Below are 20493 nucleotides of genomic sequence, written 5' to 3'. Positions count from 1 at the left end.
TGACTTCCCCAAGCAACCTGTGAGGAAGTTATGAAGCCAAAAAATACGATAACTATTAGCAGAAAAAAGTTATCATCAGGTCAAAAACTAGTTAACAGGATAACTGAAAGCTGGCTCTATCTGCCATCATAGGGTGACAGTGACAGACACTGGAAAAGAAAAAGCACTCAAAAAGGACATCCATGCTAGAGAGTCCCTTCTCCAGACAGCAGCCAGGTAGCCTTTGAGAAAAGATGTCAAAGCATGATGGGTCTGCTCAAAGCCCTCTGTTGTGGGTTAAACTGTGTCCCTCAAAAAGATATGCTGAGGGGCGCCTAGGTGGCTCAGTTGGTTAAGTGTCCAACTCTTGATTTCAGCTCAGGTCATAATCTCAGGGTGGCAAGACAAAGCCCTGTGTGTGGGGCTCTGTGCTGGGCGTGGAGCCTGCTTAAGATTCTCTCTCTCCCTCTCTCTCTGCCCCTTCCCCCCTCTAGCACTCTCTCTCTTAAAAAAAAAAAAAAAGGTATGTTGAATTCCTAACTCCCCATACCTGTGAATGTGACCTTATTTGGAAATAATACCTTTGCAGATGTAATCAAGTTAAGATGAGGTCATAGCGGATTAGAAGGATCCCTATATCCACTGACTGGTGTCCTTAAAAGAATGTCATGTGAAGGCACAAAGACACACAGGGAGCAGCCTGTCATGTAATGAAGGAGGCAGAGACTGAAGTTATGCTGCCACAAGCCAAGGAACACCAAGAATTACTAGCAACCACCAGAAGCTAGAGAAGACAAGAAAGGATTGGTCCCTAGAACCTTTGGCTCTGTGGCTCTGCTGACACCTTGATTTCAGACTTCTAGCCTCCAAATCTGTGAGAGAATACATTTCTGTCATTTTAAACCATTAACAAAATGTTCCAGACTTCCCTTTATCTGGCTAACTTCAGCTCCTACTGTTCCCTCCCTAGTCACTCCACTCAAGTCACACTGGCCTCTTCACTGGTCCTCAAAACCCTCCCACCGCAGGGCCTCACTCCATCCCAGGCTGGTCCTGCTTCAGGCCTTTGCAGGTAACCATTCACTCTGCTGAAAGGGTTCCCTCCCCAAGAATGTGCAAGACTCTTCCCTCAATCTTCCTTCAGGGCTCTGCTCAAGTTCCCTTATAGGCAAGGCTCCGCCTAATTACCCTTCAGCATCTCTTATCCCCACCCCACACACCCTATTCCTCCTTCCACGGCTTTATTTTTCTCCATAATACGTAAGACAAGCTGACGTATGTATCCTGCTTAACCTTTAAAAGATCCCTCTCCCTCCATAATGTTAGCCCAGTGAGAGCAAGACTTATTCACTGCTGAATCAGAGCGTACTCTATTGCGTGGATAAACAGATTCTACCAGGACAGGTGAAATTTTACTCAAAACTGGCTGTGTGACAAAAAAGGTTCCTACTAATTAAATGAAACAACAGAAGCTTTTGTAGATGAAGGGCAGGCTCAAGGTTGAGCTCTGAGGGGGGCTAGGAGACAATCTCTGTGCCAGGTTTTCTTAGGTAGACTGTAGAGGTAAACAATTTTAAAACAGCTTCTTAAGATTCCTTCCTATCTAAATAATCAACTCTTACCTGTAATTTTTGTCTCCAGCTACATACACTCCTGGAGAAAGTGACTTAGCCTGAGAACTATCCAAAGCCAAATTTAAACATTCCTCCCCCACCTCTGCATTACCACACACATTTTTGTTTTGGGGGGGGCTGAGGGGAAGGGCCCAGCAGGAATGTTTGATAATCTCATCCTGCAAATGTACAAACTACTTAGGAAGAAAGCCTCTGACCACCACATTCCTAAAAAACAAACAAAAACAGTTCAAATAAGCCAGGAGCTTTAAAACAGCTCCTTTCTTGGTAAGTACTCAATCCAAAGCTTTTTAAATGGCCCTAAGTTAACACTCTTCCTTCCCTCATTTACATTTTCAAAACTTTAAAACAAAAGAGGCAGAAAATGAAAGTCTTTCTTTACCTTGGGTTTTGGCCCCCCGTCCTGCCAATCCTAGGGATGAATCACAGGATTCCTTGAGAGGCGATCTGATTGGTGTTTCAGCTTCAGGGGTCTCAAAATTACCTTCAGAATCCGAGCTGCCAAGGGGGAAAAATGAGGAATTACCACTTTCAACGGTACTTGCGACACCTTTTACGGTCTATATATCGACAAGGCTAAAGTCCAGCATTTTTGCCTAACTTTACAACCCACTAGTCCTCAGCAGGACTGGCCTGTGGGAGCTCACCATGGGGTTTTCTCGCTGGGCCCTCCTTGGCCTTCTGCCTGGCATCCTGTCTCCCTGATATTCCTCCATCCTCCAGAGCTTTTCTCCAGCACCATTTATTTTTGAGGTCATCCTTTCTTCTGATATCCCCCCCCAAAGCGCTTTTCAACAGACTCCTTTTCTAACAAGAACCCTTTTTCATAGGCTTAAAAATTAAGATTGCCCCCTCCTCCTAAAAATTAAGTCAGCTCTCGCCATGATGCCTTTTTCTTAGGCAGGCCTCTACCTGTTTGGAACTCACTCGGCCCCAAGCTGAGAATACTGTCACCTGCCTTCCTCAATCACTCGGTGACAGCTCAGCAAAGACCACCATTTCTCACCAGCTGCCAGGGGCCTGTCATCACGCGACCTTCTGTACCAAGGTTGCATTTTCGGTACACAGAGGGACACCAGGAGGGCCTGGGAGCGACTTCTTCCCCCACAGGGAGGGCCCCAAGTTCTACCGGCTGTGATCAATGACACTGTGTGTGTGTAGGGGCGGGGGCTAGGGACTCGAAGCTTAAGGGAAAGTGACTGAAGCAGACCGGGATGCGGAAAGACTGCAGATTCTGGGTTAGGTTCTGAAAGCTCATACTGAAACGGGGGAAAGGTAATACCAGACAGAACATCCTGAACTTTCGAATGCACAGCGGGGACCCGGTTTCGGGTAGGGACGGAGGCATTGCGATGATAATGGTTACGCGGGTGAGCGACCACACACACGCACACAGAATGAGCCGCAGATGGATGGATGGCAGCACGTCTGCATCTCGGCAGGGATGCGTGTACTTGCCTGAAACTCAAGGATTTGGTCTCGGCTTGCGAGTCCTCCTCCTCGGGGTCGCCCTCTGGCCCTCCGGCCTCGTCCTCTCCGGCGCCCCCGCCGCGCACCGCGGACCAGGTCCATTTCGCCCACTGCACTGGGGACAGGATCTGCCAAGGGCTGAACGCCATGAGCGCGGCTCCTCCGGCTCCAGGTCCTAAGAGTAGGGGAAGGGGGAGAGCCTTTTTTCCCTTTCAAAATGGAGGGAACGGGTGACAGGCGCCTGTAAGCGTTTCCAGCGGAGGCACGGATGTGGTTAAACGAGCGCCGTCGGGGGCCCGGGTGGAGCGCTTCCTCTCCGCCGGCAAGCAGCGCAGCTTCCTCTTCGTCCTCCTTTCCGAACGGTGCGGCCGCGGCCACCTCCGCGCCGGCGACTCCCGCCGGGAAGATGCCTCTCCTGGGGCCTCCTCAGTGCCCCGGCCCGCGGCGCCGGGCGGCTCGGGTCTCGGGGGTCTCTGGCTCCCGCCTCCCGGCCCGCGGGGCGCGCATCAGCTGCCGCGGGAGCCGCGCCCCAGGAGCCGCCCCCTTGGACCGTACTATTCGCGCGCGCGGGCGGGGGCGGCGGCAGCGCCGGGCCTTTGAAGTCCTCGGCGCGCCCGCCCGATCCCCCCGCCGCGGCGCCACTCTGGTCGCGCCCGGACTGCGGGAAGGGGGCTGCCCCGCTGCGACTCCGGCGGGCAGAGCACCCAGGCGCCCCCAACAGCTCCGTCAGCGGCAGGAGCAGGGAAGATCCATTTTCTGGGTCCGTGCACGCTGGACTTTTCCTCCTTCCCTTCTTATTTTCTCATCTTGCTACTGTGACTTAATGGCGTTGTGACATTGGACCGCACAGAAGTGAAGCCCCTTATTTAAAAAAAAAAAACTTTGAGGTCGCTGTTGCCTGGTGTTTCTCCCCCTTCCCTGACACTGACAGCGTGGAAGATTTCAGCCTGCTCACCTCCGACCCTGTCACTCCCAGGATTTGGAAATTCCTCAGCAACACTACAAGAGTAGCCAAGCACTGGAACTGTATTTTGTCCCTCCCCAAACCGCACTCGTGGACGCTCTGGGGCCAGGTCTCTGGTAAAGGGTGCCAAATTACCCCGTGAAATTATAGCCTGATCGGTTTCCCATTCTCCTTTTTTGAGGCTTTCTCTTCATAACTTCTAAGTCTCTGCTTTCCGACTTCGTTTGCTGCTTCAGAAGTATGCCAACAGGCCTGGTGAAGGCAGCCTTCAAAATAAAAACCCTCTTTATGTTGGAAGGCAGAGGAAAATAGCAGAGCTCTCCTCGGATTTTCTTCATTTTCCATATAGGGATTGCTCGCCTCAGAATTTCCAGTGCACCAAGGAAGCCAGCTGCCACAAACCACAAACACCAGGCTTCACGATCTCCTGGCCTGGATAGGGCGTTTCTTGTCCTATTGTAATTTCCCAGAGTTGCGGTGAATCTGTGAGGTGACATCAGGTTCTCACAGAAAGGGCAGCTCCAGAATTTAGGAACAAAGTCATGCTGAAACTGCACCAGGCCGACCATCTGCCCTGAACGGGGGTTGGTACTGTTGAGGAGTCATGACTGTCTCACACATTCAGTAACAAAAACAGAAGCAAAAATAAGGCAAGTAATCTTACCCTAACAGAAGGGCAGAGGTTTGCCTGAACTCTAGATAAAAGGGTTGGGTGTGTCAGGATGCTTTAGAACTCATCCAGCTCCTTTCCAGAGATAAACACAACTGTCATGACTGTTCTGGAGATCACAACAATGGGAAGTAAGCAGGAGTCATTTTTTTTTTTAACGTCCACATGAAATACATCACAACGTTATCCAATTCTTTGTCTTTTTAGGTTTATGGCTCACCATTTAAACCTTCAGGTTGTAAGGTCCCCTAGGTTTCTGGATTTCACACAAGTGTTTTATTGCCTGGAAATATTACCTATGTAAATCAGTAACCGGCATATCCTAGGTCCTGTTCATTCTTCCTCCCGAGTAGTTCTCTAATCTTTTCATTCCTCTGCATCCCCATTGTAGCTGACATATAGTTCCCACACTGTCCATTTTTCATAGGTCTACAGGAAATGTCTTCCAACTAGTTCTACCTCTGAGGGTTTTCCCACCTGGGGTCCCCCCACCTGACTAATAGGTGACTTGTGCTCTAGTCTTGCTGTTCCTGCTCCTCTTTACTCCCAGCCCTTTGTATTCCTTGCCATAATCAGTAGAATTGGTTCTGAACTTTCAATATGTCCCAGAATTATCTGGGGTGCTTCTTTAAAAATACCAATCCAGATTACCAGCAGGACCTGGCAATCTGTATTTTTACCAAGTATCTTGGGGAATTTTTTTCACAGGATAAATTTGGGAAACAATGACTAGCTTGGACTGACTGCTGCTTCCGGAACAATTTCCCTTTTGCCTGCAGTTTTGCACGTGCCCCTCCCCCTTACCCACACATTGAGCTCCCTGACCTTGACTGCCCAAACTTCCTTCATCACCCAGCTCAAGAGTCTACTCTGGAAAAACAGCTGATTTCTCCCCCATCTACCATCTCTATACCCCAAACGTTAACAGAAACCTTTACTGTGGCCCTTAGATGGTTTGAAAGGCGGCACTATTAGTAGTTATACCAGACAGCAGGCATAAACTAGGATGTCCCCAAGATATAAGGTCACCCTACTCTTAGCACATGATATATAATGTATTTGCTTACATATCTGTCCCACTTCTATACCATAAGCTTCTAAATGGTAGGGACCACATCATATTTGTGATTTATTTTTGTTTCTCCAGACATTAGGACAGGGCCACACACTTAGTAGGTGTTCAGTAAATGAAAAGAAAAGGAATATTCTAGTTTAGTAATAGATCTTATGAGTTTGGCTAGGATAACATAAATTCCTAAAGCCTGACTCCTCCTGGGGAAATCAAGTTTGGGAACCAGCACAGAGTGGAACCTGGAGCAAGTAATGGCCCCAGTAAGATAAAACCCAACCTATGCAGCAATATCTTGAAACTGGAGAAGCAAGTGCCCAGGTTTCTGAACATCACTCCTTGGCAAGCTCCTGGACTTAATGTGAACAACAATAAAGGAAATAATTACTCAATAGCTTGAATTTATTTTATTGTCTAGAAGTTCAAGTAACGAGGCTGATATATCAATTTTCCTGTAATTCTGGGAAAGAATGGGCAATGTTTGAAAACAGATATCCTAACCAAGGTAAACCATTTTGCTATGTCCTCAGCATCACAGAGCAGAATGTCTGCAAACACATGACCACGTAGCCAAATGAAATGTATTTGTTTTGGAAATGACCGAAAGCACAGAAAGGACCCCATCTGCTCTCTTCCCTCCTCTGCTTCTTGCCCTTCACAGACGCTTTGGATCAATACGCCATGAAAATCTGAAATGTAACTTCCTTGAAACACCCCATAATTGTGGTGTGGCCAAGCCAGGCACACCCTTGCCTGTAATGGATGCTCCAGAGGGATCTGCAAGATGGTTCTCTTCAGTTAAAAAAAATAACAAAATAAAATAAAATGAAAGGGTAAGCAAACTCAAACAGGCAAACAACTAACCATTTCATAGCAAAGCTATTCTAGAAAAGCCTGTAGGGATGGGGCAGGAGTTGGGGGCAGATGTAGTTGGGGCCTAACTGGTATGGATCCCATATACCTGGTAAAAAGTTGATTTTAACTCAAGTTGAGCTTTTTTTTTTTAAAGATTTTATTTATTTATTTGAGAGAGAGAATGAGATAGAGAGCATGAGAGGGGGGAGGGTCAGAGAGAGAGGCAGACTCCCTGCTGAGCAGGGAGCCCGACGTGGGACTCGATCCTGGGACTCCAGGATCATGACCTGAGCCGAAGGCAGTCGCTTAACCAACTGAGCTACCCAGGCGCCCTCAAGTTGAACTTGATGCTGTAATGGGGGGAGCAAACACCAGAACCTCCCCAGGTAACGTAAGGGAGTGACGAGGCTGTAGCAGGAGGTGTGCCATCTGGAGAAGCCTGCTGTGGCTAAGAGGCAGCCCTGCCCAGTTCCTGGTGCCCAGCATTGCCATCTAACAACCTTCCAAGAGAAACTCAAACTGTGGATTTTATAAGACATCTTCCAATCTTTAATGTTCTTACTAATTTAAATTGTTTTAAACCTTGTGGAGGCCAACATGGTGCTGGGCCAAAACAAAGCCATCAGTGTGTCCAGGGGCCCAGGGAACCTGGATGGGCAGAGGGGAGTCATCAGGCTTTGAGCAAGTAAGTAACATTTCCATTTAGAAAGATCATTCTGGTAGCAACCTGGGGGATGGGAGAGAAGGAGTCAAGATTGGGAGACCCAGAGAACCGCATTTCCCTGCCCCAAACAACCTAGAGAAAGCGGACAGCCTCTGCCCCAGAGGGTAAAGAAGCAGAACTGGAATTTGTGTCCTTAGCTTTCACTCCACTTGTTCGGAAAGCATCAGCGCTGTAAGCAATCCAAGTGTGATGGGAACACTTTTACAGGGGAACAACAGGAAAACCGACTGCTAAGGAAACCAAGTTTCCGACAGCCAGTAAGATGAGAAAGCTTCTGCTCTGAGATGGTGGGAGTGGAGGAGGCAAGGGGTGGGGGCAGGATGGCACGAGGGGATAGGGGCTGAAGCAGCCACAGAGAAAACCGAAAGGTCAGGCGGGCAGGCAGACAAGCCCGTCAATGTATCCGTATTCTCACAATTTAGGAATCTGGTGAGCAAGAGATACATGGAATTCAACTAAGATTACATGCCAGATGGATGATGTCACCGAAGTGGCTGGGCAGCTCTGAAGCGTGTAGGAAAAGCACTGGCCCGGAGAACAGCAACTCGGTTGACGTGCCTCAGTGGAACCTCCGCAGAATGTCTCCCAGTCCCCCAACCCTGCTTTTTTGAGAGCCATCTGTTCACGGGATGAGGTTTCCAAGACACAATGGGGCATTCCCCGCGCTGGTAACTCCATCACCCTGATCCCTGAATGTTCTCTCCTCACTTACCAAGCTAAACGGCCTTGGGAGGTCCCTAAGACATAATGACTTAACAGTACCTTATTATCAATAAAGATTCATCCAATCCTTATAATCATTCTCTTCAGTAGTGGGGCAGGTCTTCTCATTCTCAGTTTGCAGGTGAGGTAGCTGAAGCAGAAAGGGCAACCACCTGTCTGAAGTCATACAGCTATCTGGCACCGGGACTGAATCTAGAACGCTAGTCTGTTGGTACCTTTGGCGCTATATCAGACTGGAAGAAAGCAGAATGTCCTCGAGGCCACTGGGTAGCTTGCCATTCCGTCAGCTAGACACTCCTCTCAATAGAGTGCTGCTGCAGTCCCCACTTCCTGCTTAGCTGGCATGAAAGCCACAGCTAAGAATACCTAGCTCCCCGCCCGCCCCCCACCCCCCACCCCGCACCAGCAGAAGGCCTGCTTTCCTGGCCAACCTCAGTCTAACCAGGCAACAACAGGCCGATGTCTGCACAAGACAACATGGCCAATAAGGGCATCTGACCTATTCAAATATGTTAACATTACAGTCTTAACTTTGTGAGATCAGATGTGATTCTTACCTATAGGCTACAATCACCTGTAGAATTACAGTCTCCCCTCCACTACCCAAACACACCCAAATCAGAATTTGTACAATGCATTTGCGCTGAAAATTGTATCATAAAGAGAACCTCCTTTCTAATTTTTTAAGAGAAGAGCCAGAATAGCGGGCGCCTGGGTGGCTCAGTTGGTTAAGCGACTGCCTTCGGCTCAGGTCATGATCCTGGAGTCCCTGGATCGAGTCCCGCATCGGGCTCCCTGCTCGGCGGGGAGTCTGCTTCTCCCTCTGCCCCTCCCCCCTCTCATGTGCTCTCTCTCATTCTCTCTCTCTGAAATAAATAAATAAAATCTTTAAAAAAAAAAAAAAAAAAGAGAAGAGCCAGATTTATGTCCATGGTTAATACTCTTTCAGAGCTCCAGAAAGATTAAAAGGGATCTAGACTGCATCCTTTAAAGACTTGGCCAAGCTCCCCACCGAGGGCCTCTCAGAGACCCTTGTCCGGGGCTTTGCTCTGGTGAACAATTCTTGTCAAGTCGACCCTCTGATTTATTTTGTTCTATATCACAAAAGTAAAGTTTGACTTACCCAGAAAGTATGCCATTCAGCCTGGGTTAAGATCAGACTTACAGCAGAACTGCCACATAGCGGAGTTATACTGTGTCAGCTTTCAGTGGGAGGTGGGAAAAAAAATAAATCTATTTTATGATGTTTACACTGAACTAGTGTCATTTAAGAGCCAGTTCTGTGAAGTTCTCTCCCGTCACCATCAGACACCATGACTGTATGTTTATTGACATTATGAGAAAGTTCACTTTAACTCTACCCTGGGATGTAGGAGTATTAGAGAAATAGTTGTTGAGTACGAAGGACAGAAACAGAAATAGGTCAGTCTGTTCATGCTAAGTGAGGAAAATAACCCCAATATTATCCCTAATTCTTCCCACCAACGACCACAAATCCAAAGTTGAAAACAAGCCAAAAATAAACACAAAAGATCCAATTAAAGCAGTGAACTATCTTTAAATTTAGAAATATTTTCCATTCCAGGAGACATAGGTGGTTTTTCCAGCTAAACAGCATTATTGCAATTACAGAGCCTGTTAAGCAGGTAGACAATCTTGTAAAATTATTGTTATTGATTTAGCACATTTTGTGTTCTTCTATTTTTTATTTTAAGATTTTGTTTATTTGAGAGAGAGAGAGAGAACGCACAAGCAGGCAGAGGGGCGGTAGGGAGAAACAGACTCACTGCTGAGCAGGGAGCACGATTCCGGGCTCCATCCCAGGACCCTGGGACCATGACCTGAGCTGAAGGCAGATGCTTAACCGACTGAGCCACCCAGGTGCCCTTGTATTTTTCTGTTGAACTTATATTCCTTTTCAGGAGATTAGGCATTAAGAAAAGTGGGCCCTCTGAATCAGGCAGCATTACATGTTAAGCCTCAGACAAGAAAACCATCTGAAACCCTTTCTCAGTTGTTTATGAATTTAAGTTTATGAATTACTTAATTTAAGTAATAAGACTATTACTCCAAATTTGAGAGATCGACATTCACCATGGTTAGACAGTGGGTAGAATCTAAGGCTTGAGTTAAAGAGGATGAAAGAATTTAGGAAATTGAAATAGAATAATACTCCTTCTCCTGCAGCCATTTTATTCCCTCTCCTCTATTCTACCTCCAGAATAAATTTCCCTAATAATACACCTGGAACACTAAAGCAACATTGATCACATGACCCAGGTTTTCTGAGATCATCCTGAGAGCAAATATTCTACCCATTCTATTTATAAATACATGACCCCATTTTCGATTTATGAAATATTGTCACTAAGAACTTGGAAAATAATAGATTGGGATGGCATTTGGAAAGGACAGCAGAGATGGGGGGAGCAGTTAGGAGGGAGGTTTGGGGGGTGGGGAATGTCCACCCAGAGAAAGAATAAAACCACAAAAAGATTTCCAAAATAACTGGGACACCCACTCTACTTAAATCCTCAGTTGGGGGGGATTTCATGACAGTAATTCTTCGTGACTGTTAAATCTTCCTGTGTTTGGGTTCTGAAACCACATGTGTGTGAAAATTGAAGGAAAATATGTCCTTTTACTGCTCTGTTATAGTACAAAGTGGGGAGAAGGGAAACCTGTCTTTTTAAGTATGTTAAAATTGTTTTAAAACTACAAATGTTAAGGGGCGCCTGGGTGGCTCAGTTGGTTAAGCAACTGCCTTCGGCTCAGGTCATGATCCTGGAGTCTCAGGATCGAGTCCTGCATCGGGCTCCCTGCTCCGCAGGGAGTCTGCTTCTCCCTCTGACCCTCCTCCCTCTCATGCTCTCTGTCTCTCATTCTCTCTCTCTCTCAAATAAAAAAAAAAAAAAAAAAAAAACTACAAATGTTAACACATTGCTCATTTTCATCACTAATAAATATCAGCTAACAAACTAGCTGAATAAGCGAAAAGACATCACAATGTTTCAAGTTGGTAAAACTAAATATTTAAAGATGGCAATACTACCCAACTAATTAATAAATCTAATGCAATCTCAATCAAATTCCTAGGATTTTTTTCTTGGGATTTGTCAATATTTTCCAAAAGTTTATTTAGAAAAATAAACAAGTGAGCATATTTTAGATTCTTTAAAAAAGAGAGAGTCGAGAAGGGGATTAGGTCTACAAGATATTAAGACACATTAATGCCAAAATAGTCATATCCTTGTTCTGTGAAACAGAATGGAAAGCCAAGAAAAAGACACTTACAAAACATAGGAATGTATTATATGATAAAAAAGATGTTATAATACAGTGGGGAGGGGAAGGTTATTTAATAAGTGGTTGGGGAATAAGTGGTTGGCAATGGAGAAAAAGATTAAGTTAAACCTCTACCCCAGAGCATATACCAAGATAAATCCAGATGGATTAGAATGCTAAATAATAAGAATCAAGCCAGGGGGAGAAAACAATCCAGAAGCAACAGAATCTGTCAAAGCTCTGTCAGAAGGATGACTGTCCAATCTTTCCAGTAATTAATGAAATCACACACAAAATAAAGATTGCAGATTTGGCTACATAAGAAGAATAAAGCTAATAAATGTTTGCCTTCATATTAAAAGGCAAACGACAGGCTGGGGAAAATAACAGCAACCAAAAGCTAATATTGTTATTACCTAAGGAACTCATGAAAATCGTCAAGATCATCAAAACCCCAGGGGCGCCTGGGTGGCTCAGATGGTTGAGCGTCTGCCTTCGGCTCGGGTCATGATTCCAGGGTCCTGGGATCGAGCCCCACGTGGGGCTCCTGGCTTAGCGGGGAGCCTGCTTCTCCCTCTCCCTCTGCCTCCCCCGCTGCTCATGCTCGCTCTCTCTCTGTATCTCTGTGTCTCAAATGAATAAATAAAATCTTTAAAAATTAAATTAAAAAAAAAAGATCATCAAAACCCCAGCAGAAATGAGCAATTATAACTACATACTATGTATCAGACACTGTGCTAAGCGCTCTTGACGTGAATTATCTCCTCTAACCCGCACCCTTTGGCCCCACAGTATTGGAGGGTATTATTATGAGGAAGGTATTAGTATGGCCTTTTCTAAACAAAACAGGTCAAGTTGACTACATTTTCAACTTGTAGAGTAGGGGCTTAGCAAGAGGGGTTTCAAAGATTGTGACCACTCTGAAATTATACACAAAATTATGTGTTGTGTATTTGCAACCATCTCTCCCCACCTTGTCCCCATATACCATCAAGTTCCACCCCAGAAACAATGCTTTCGGCTGATTAAAAATTAATTTCTGAATCTGAAAGTGGAACCAACAGGTTCTCTTCCTCCAACAGTTATAGGGAAGTTCTAACCGAAAGGGCCCTTACACGGAGAACCCAAACCTGCCAGAGATCAACACAAGAAGGGGCAAGCTTGGATGACATGCAGCATGGTGGGGCCATGCGTACTAGTGGGTAGCCTGTGGTCTAATCTAAGTGACACCCTCATTCCAAGGAGGCATTTGCCTGGGGAGCCAAGGTGCCATCAAAAAGATTTTCCCAGGGACTTCCTACTGATACACATGAGCAAGGACATACAAAATTGGGCCAGGATATCAAAGGTGAGCTTTATGTGGAAGGGGCAAAAAAAATCAGTTCTGATGTCTCTTTGGGATGCTCTCCTTCTGGGGTACCTCCCTTTTAGAGTGGTTTCTTCCAAGAAACCATGTTGATGAGGTACCCCGGACTCCAGGAGTCCTCCCTTAGTCGCTATGTCCCCTTTTGTAATTTCAGTTCCCTGCAATCAACCAGGGTCTGGATGCTGATGATTCTCCTCACACACTGTCAGAAGGTCAAGAGCAGCCTAAAGCGGGGGTCCCAATGTGGACCTCATTCACCTTGCTTCTTCTCATCAAGTAGGCATTTTACCATCTCACATCATCACAAGAAGAAGGATGAGTGCAGTACAATAAGACATTTTGAAAGAAAGACCACATTCAATAACTTTCATTACAGTATGGTGTTATAATAGTTCTATTTTATGGTTAATTATTGTTGTTAATCTCTTACTGTACCTAATAAATTAAACCAAATCATAGGTATGTATAGGAAAAAACATAGTGTATATAGGATTTGGTACTATCTGTGGTTTAGGCATCCACTGGGGGTTTATCTCTGGTGGGTAAAGGAGAACTACTATACTAGGTGGGAGCCTCTTCCCATCTGGGAAAAAGTGGGAACAGTGGTGGGGCTCAGTGGCGGATGGAGGCATGGCACATGTTGCCGAGGCCTGGTTCTGTGCCGCAGGGAGCTTAAGAATCTGGGGAGCTCTCTAAGAAAACTACAAAAGGATCTTGTGAATACAATGCTAGGGCCCTTCTGGAGACCCTGGAGGGGGCCTATCCAAGTGAGGGGTCCTGAAGTTTAAGCTGCATTTGCTTCATGGTAAATTCAACTCTGCCCAGAGGGCAAAAGAGATCCTTGTGGCTCTGGAGTGTCCAGCAAAGCCTCAACTTGGTGAGTGAAAATATGGATATATTGAAGGAAGGCGTCGCATTGCCCTCCTCTATCTTCCAAAAGGCAATGAAAAATTTTAACTGTTGGAAGCTTGAAAAAATGTCAAAAGTTGGGGCTCCTGGGTGGTTCAGTCGTTAAGTGTCTGCCTTCGGCTCAGGTCATGATCCCAGGGTCCTGGGATCGAGCCCCGGCGGGAAGCCTGCTTCTCCCTCTCCCACTCCCCCTGCTTGTGTTCCCTCTCGCTGTCAAATAAATAAAATCTTAAAAAAAAAAGTCAAAAGTTATCTCCTATACAAAGTGTGAAGCATAACTCATGGTTCTTTTGCTTCTGTACAAGTGTAAACACACACACACATACTATTTTAATGATGATAAAAAAAAAAAACCTGTAACACTTCTCTAGCATCATGTGCCTTCTGCACCCTTATTCTTTGGACTTCCACAACCACCACAGCAGAGTCTAACGTCCTCCCCTGGCCATTATTTCCTTATCTCTTCTGGTAAAAGAGCCCCCTGAGTTTCCACGGGGCACATGGCCACCCAGTAGAGGCCACATTTCCCTGCCCTTTCTGCAGGCAGGCGTGGTCTTGTGACTTAGTTCTGGCCTGGGGGAAGTGAGCCAGGTGGCAGGTATGACTTTGGGGTGACATTTTTTTTCTTGTTTTTGTTTTAAAGATTTTATTTTTATTTAGGACAGAGACACGGCGAGAGAGGTGGGAGAGGGATAAGCAGGCTTCCCACTGAGCGGGGAACCCGATGTGGGGCTCGATCCCAGGACCCTGGGACCATGACCTGAGCCGAAGGCAGATGCCTAACGACTGAGCCACCCAGGCGCCCCTAGGGGGTGATGTTTTTAAAAAGAAAACTGCTGTGCTTGCCCCATGTTGTGGGCTGGTGCTGGGCCAGCTTCTACAGTGTGGACGAGGACCACACTTGGGAGATGGCAGAACAGATGGATGGAGTCACACCCGGCTGACCTCGGGAGCAGAGCGGCCTGCTGCCCTAGACCAACAAACCCGAGGACTGTTACGTAAGAGAGAACTAAAAGTCCACCTTTATGCTGCGGCACCGCCGAGTCCCTTGGTGATAAGCAGCCTCATGCTTCCTTCACAATACAACTTCTTTTGGGGTGTTTTAGCATCTTCAATTCCCCTAGATGGCAATATGGGAAGAGCCTGCCTTAAATGTCATTCCACATCATTGTGAGAAAGACGACATTTTGGTTCTTTCAAAAATGCATCTTAGGGCGCCTGGGTGGCTCAGATGGTTACGCGTCTGCCTTCGGCTCAGGTCATGATCTCAGGGTCCTGGGATCGAGTCCCGCATCGGGCTCCCTGCTCCTTGGGAGCCTGCTTCTCCCTCTGCCTCTCTCTGTCTCTAATGAATAAATAAATAAAATCTTGAAAAAAAATGCATCTTATATCACAGTGGTGTCTTTTTCTTAAAGCCAGAAAATTGCCCAGCCGTGAAACTCAAGCCTGCCACGTGGATGACGTGGTCTAACCATCCTGAAAGCAGGACTGAGCCCACCCTTCCCCCAACTGCAATGACCTGAGCTGTAATACCGCCTTTCTGGAAATTAGGCAGTGGTGTCTTTAAAGATGACACGTGTGGACGACAAAGCAGAAGGGAAGAGGGAGTCAATACTCAGTCTTCCAGGCAGAATGGATTTGGATATTGTATGAAGGATATAATCTTTGAGAGAATATTCTCTTCTTGAATTCTTCTCGAATATTTCTTGAAAATAATATGATAAATCCAGAAATACTATATAATAAATATGAGTATTTTGCCAATTCAAAGGCTAAAATCATAATTGACCCACATCCTATAAAAAAATTAATCACTATTGTTCTTTGCCTTTAACACCACCTGGTGTTATTTCCAATTCTCACCCATAAGATATTTTTTTAGAAACTGTTTTCATACGGACTCATAGTCAGTCAGTTATTTTGTTGTATTATCTTATAGAAGTGCCATAAGTAAGGTTATCCTTATTGTCCTTCTCAGTACCTCATCATATAAGATGTGGTAATACTGTATGGATTTTCCACTTCCTTTTGCCAAGGCATAGACAACTACTGAGTAGCATGTGTTTGCTTCAAATCATTTTCTGAACAAATGATAAGTCAGTGACTCCAAACCTAAGCATCCACCCGAGATCTCACAGAACCACAGGAATTTTTAGATGGAAAGGACCAAAGATCACTGGGCTGAATATCCTTGTTTTCAGATGATCACATGAGTCCCTGAGACATTAGGGATTGCCCAAGGTGCAGTCAGGCACCAAAGTTTGTATGTCTAGGACTTACACCTTTCTGGCAGGAAGTATAAATTCTAGGCTTTCTCCCCAACCCTACTGGCTATACACACCTGGTATGTATAATAGAGATACAACTCCACCCCTCCCCAACATTTGCCTCATTTTATTTTTATTTTTTTCAGTAGGCTCCATGCCCAACCTGGAGCCCACCACCTCATCCTAAAAAGCAACTTGAACTGTTTTATAAAGCAAAGAATTTCTTTACAAAAAAAACATTGTGCTTTGTCTTAAAAGTATTTTAAATACCTTTAAGGGAAAATAATATACATGTTCATTCTTTCATTCAGTCGTTCCACAGATTTTACAACTGACAAACCAAATCCAGTTCTTGTCCACACAAAGCTTGCACATTAGTGAGTTTAGGAAGCAAAGAAATAAATATGTAACTTACAAACTGTGGAGTATGCTTTATCAGAAAAGCGCAGGGGCAACGGCAAAGGCCAAGGGAGGCGGTGGTCAGTGGAGATAAATAAGGAAGGGGACAGGCTGAGGCCTGAGGAATGGATGTGGGAAGTGTTGGGGTGACAGGATCCTGGCAGAGAGAACAGGAGCCTCTGCTTCAGAGCAAGTGTAGCTAAAGGGAAGCGAGTCGGGGGCAGAACTGTCCAGGTAATGTTGGTGGAGTAGAAAAGGCACAAGTTGTCTGGGGGCCCTGCTGGATCATGATCTTTGAAAAGGTGAGGTTTTTTTTTTTTAAAGATTTTATTCATTTATTTGAGAGAGAATGAGATAGAGAGAGCACGAGAGGGGGGAGGGTCAGAGGGAGAAGCAGACTCCCCACTGAGCAGGGAGCCCGATGCGGAACTCGATCCAGGGACTCCAGGATCATGACCTGAGCCGAAGGCAGTCGCTTAACCAACTGAGCCACCCAGGCGCCCAAAAAGGTGAGTTTTTGATGACACAGAAAAGAACAAAGACGAAGGGAAGACTCACCCACAGTTGTGCTTTTGATAAACAGCCACCGTTAAAATGTTGGTGAACAGGGCGCCTGGGTGGCTCAGTTGGTTGGGCGACTGCCTTCGGCTCGGGTCATGATCCTGGAGTCCCGGGATCGAGTCCCGCATCGGGCTCCCTGCTCGGCGGGGAGTCTGCTTCTCCCTCTGACCCTCCCCCCTCTCATGTGCTCTCTCTCATTCTCGCTCTCTCAAATAAATAAATAAATCTTTAAAAAAAAATGTTGGTGAACAATATACCCTGTTTTTATCTTTGTCAAAGCACTTTTTACATCTGGCATCAAATTATTTCTATTTTTTCTAATTATTATCTGTCCTTCCCGACTAGAAGTGGCTCCATGAACACAAAGCACCTTGCCTACCTTGCTCTGTCTGCTGATAGTATTTGATGACTGAATAGACAAAAACTTCCAAATACTCCTCTTAAAAATATACAAGCATGTAATTATGAGCATGGATAGATAGGCAGACAGACAGTTTTTACACAAATGGGATTTAAATAGCATACCACCCTCTGCTAGAGGTGAGGACTTAATCCCTACTTCTCCTGTTTTCAGCAGGAGTTCTGCTCCCCAGGGGAGGAAGTGGGGACCAGGATATGAAACCAGTGCCCTTCCTGACCCCGTAGAGCCCAAGTGTTCTGCTCTCTCGCTTACTTGCAGTTATAAGCCTTTCGGTGTCTACCAACATTTACATCATTTGTTCACCATGGAGGGACATTTAGGGGGTTCACTGTTCCTCATTATAAGTGAAACTGTGATGAATAACCCTACGCATGCATCTTTTCACACACAATGATTTCTTAAGGGTCTAGAAATGGGATTGTAGTGTCAAAACAAACATATTTTAATATTTGGATACATATAGCAAAACTGCCCTCCAGAAAGGCTGTACTAATTTACCTTTTTAAATGACGGTGTACGAGATAGCTTCTCCCTCAACCTTAATCAACACTGAGTTCAGTGCATCTAAAACTATGGCAAGTAGGTGGAAATGACACACCATTGTTGGTTTTATTTGAACACATTTGATTGCTAAAGGAAGTCTGAACATCCTTTAATGTATTTATTGAACCATTGGCTGACTCCCTTCCTTTCCTTCTTTCTTTGGGAAATGGAGTGTTTAAGTCCTTTGCCTTAAAGTGAACCTACGAATTAGAAACTCTGGGGGGTGGGGGCAGCCTCTGTGTGTCCTCCAGCCACACTGCAGACCCTCACTCTCTACACAGGAAATGTGTCTCTAACCTCCAAACTAGAGACAAAAAAGCTTTTTGATCAACAGCAAATTCCATATTTCCTCCACAAAATGGTATTTGTGGACTGAATTTCACTGTTTCCTTTCATTCAAAATATTCTGAATTACCTCGATAGGACCTGGGAGCCCACTGCATCACCAGTTCCTACCTCACAATGGTACCACGTGATACCTGTAAGAGGTATTCCCTGTTCTTGTCGGCCGAGCCTCGTTAACCCGTTCTCTGAGCAAAAGTCACATTTTCTTTGAGGAGCCACCCCCTCCCACTCTCAGGGCTTGTGGGTTGCGTATCCGGCTCCCAATGCAGGGGTGGGAGAGTGAGTCAGGCCTGACTAAACACTACATTCCACACCCACCTCCCTGACTACCCACCCCCCCCCACACACACTTGGTTCTGCAAAGGCCACATGACCCAAACCCATCCAACTTGCATCTCCTGACAACCTCTCTAAACTTTGTCACCACTACCTCTCCTATTTCCTGTATCAAACCTGGGCCCTCTGACAGGATTCTGAAGAAAATCCAGCATCCTGAGGGAGGGAGACAGGCTAAAAGCTGCCCACAGGAGCTCCCTGTAGGAGAAGTGGCCTTTACCATGGTATCTGCAGTGTATTCAGCAGGCATCCCAGGGCGATATCAGCGGACAGTATGTGCACAAATGTGACCCTGCACTGGGATTAGCCAAATGATGGGCATTTTCATTAGTCACTGGCCTCTTGGTTCAACAATCCCTTTATTTAAGAAGCTCTGTAAGCCTCAAGTAATGACAGCTGGTAGACACATTTCCCAGGCTGGTGGGTGCCAGGAATGGATATGCGGAGTTTGTGCGGTAACATTCTTCAGCCTCATTCCAGGGCTCCTGATACATCTGTTGGGTAAAAAGTGGCCTCAAATGTTCCCAGAATTCACTCTCCCTCGCCAGCACCACCGAGGGCCACATTTAAAGAAACTCCCTAACACTCGGATATCATTAAACTGTCTCATGCTGGAATCTGTCTTTTCTCCCTGTGGCTGTTGATTTTTTTCCCCTCAAATAAGATATCCAGTATTGTTTTATCTTTAGTACCTACACTTTAATTAAATCCGCTCATTCAAAAACATCTATTGAGCGCCTCTCAGCATGGGCAAGGCAGGCCAAAGGAACTGCTTATTCTGAGATCGACATACAAAACAGGCACATTACAGACAGCATAATGCAAGGAAAGGATTTGTTTCACGCATCCCGAGCCTCAGCCTGATGAAAGTGGAGGAAAGCTCAAGTATGACCAAAAAAGGAAACAACATGATTCAGCTTCCACAGAGGGTTTTCAAATGCGTTAAGAGGAAAAGTGCGGGGGAGAGGAAGAAAAGAGGGAGGGAGGGAGGGAAACCCGGAGCGTGGTGATGTTACTGATTGCAAAAGAGGAATGTGAGCCCAAGTCTGTGCTCCTCTCAAGATTATTCTGCTCCTGGGGAGCTATTTTCATGCTGATAAATAATGTAGCATCAAAAAAACTCTCTGCTTTGTACAGAACACGAGCTAGAGTATTCATACATACTCCATTCAAGACACACAGACAGCCCTGAATACAGCTCTTCAGCTCAGCAGGGGGAACCACAGTCATCTGACTTCTCTATGTCTGCGACTGTCGCAGCTCTGGGAGGAAGGATGTGTGGGAAAATCAGGGCCGGCTGCACAGGCCCATGTTCATGTACACACACACACACACCTCACACACATGCGTGTGTGCACACACACAGTCACACACAGAGACCCACATACACCCCCCCACACCCCTACACACAGTCATGAGCACCATGTGCCACAGAATCTCACACACACGTACTCCCACTCATCGTCCCACACATACCATATGCCCCCCCCCACACCTCACACACATATGGTGCACACACAGAGACACACACATGGACACACATACACACATCCCTACACACAGTCATACACACACATGTTCACGCACATACATGGGCATACACACCCCTCAAACACCTCAGTCCCGACACAAGCCCCAACCCCACTGACCACTCATTCATGACAGGGGTATGGAATCAATCAAACAAGACAGACAATCATCAGGGGTATAAAAACAACTTCCACTTAAAAGAAAAAGACTATAAAATTGGGAAAGGACTGCCAAATTAGAAACACAAGGAGAAATTAAAACGTGTAGGCCTAGGGGGGCGCCTGGGTGGCTCAGTCGTTAAGCGTCTGCCTTCTGCTGGGATGGAGCCCCTCATCGGGCTCCCTGTTCCGCGGGAGGCCTGCCTCTCCCTCTCCCACTCCCCCTGCTTGTGTTTCCTCTCTCGCTGTGTCTCTCTCTGTCAAATAAATAAATAAAATCTTAAA

At 46.0% G+C, this 20493-nt stretch overlaps 1 protein-coding gene across 10 annotated transcripts in view; it reads right to left on the bottom strand.

Moving 5' to 3' along the window:
- Window positions 1-20493, bottom strand: part of TACC1 (transforming acidic coiled-coil containing protein 1) — an 85667-nt gene that overhangs the window by 50959 nt on the left and 14215 nt on the right. For 4 of the 10 annotated variants that reach the window (XM_021681525.2, XM_044912092.1, XM_044912106.1 and 1 more), the window contains exons 1-2: window positions 3072-3394; window positions 1996-2111 (exon numbers count right to left, since the gene is read on the bottom strand). The exons of 1 other annotated variant lie outside the window; for it this stretch is intronic. In XM_021681525.2, coding sequence (XP_021537200.1) covers window positions 1996-2111; window positions 3072-3232 — 277 coding nt within the window. In that variant the 5' untranslated portion in view covers window positions 3233-3394. Of the gene's footprint in view, window positions 1-1995; window positions 2112-3071; window positions 3395-20493 lie in introns of those variants that run through there. 5 more of the 10 variants (XM_044912147.1, XM_044912141.1, XM_044912155.1 and 2 more) reach the window with 2 other exon arrangements.

This window comes from Neomonachus schauinslandi, chromosome 2, assembly GCF_002201575.2.
Source record: "Neomonachus schauinslandi chromosome 2, ASM220157v2, whole genome shotgun sequence".
In the NCBI taxonomy this organism is placed as follows: domain Eukaryota; kingdom Metazoa; phylum Chordata; class Mammalia; order Carnivora; family Phocidae; genus Neomonachus; species Neomonachus schauinslandi.
Note: the sequence above shows the minus strand (reverse complement) of the source record. Positions and strands in the feature narration are given on the sequence as shown.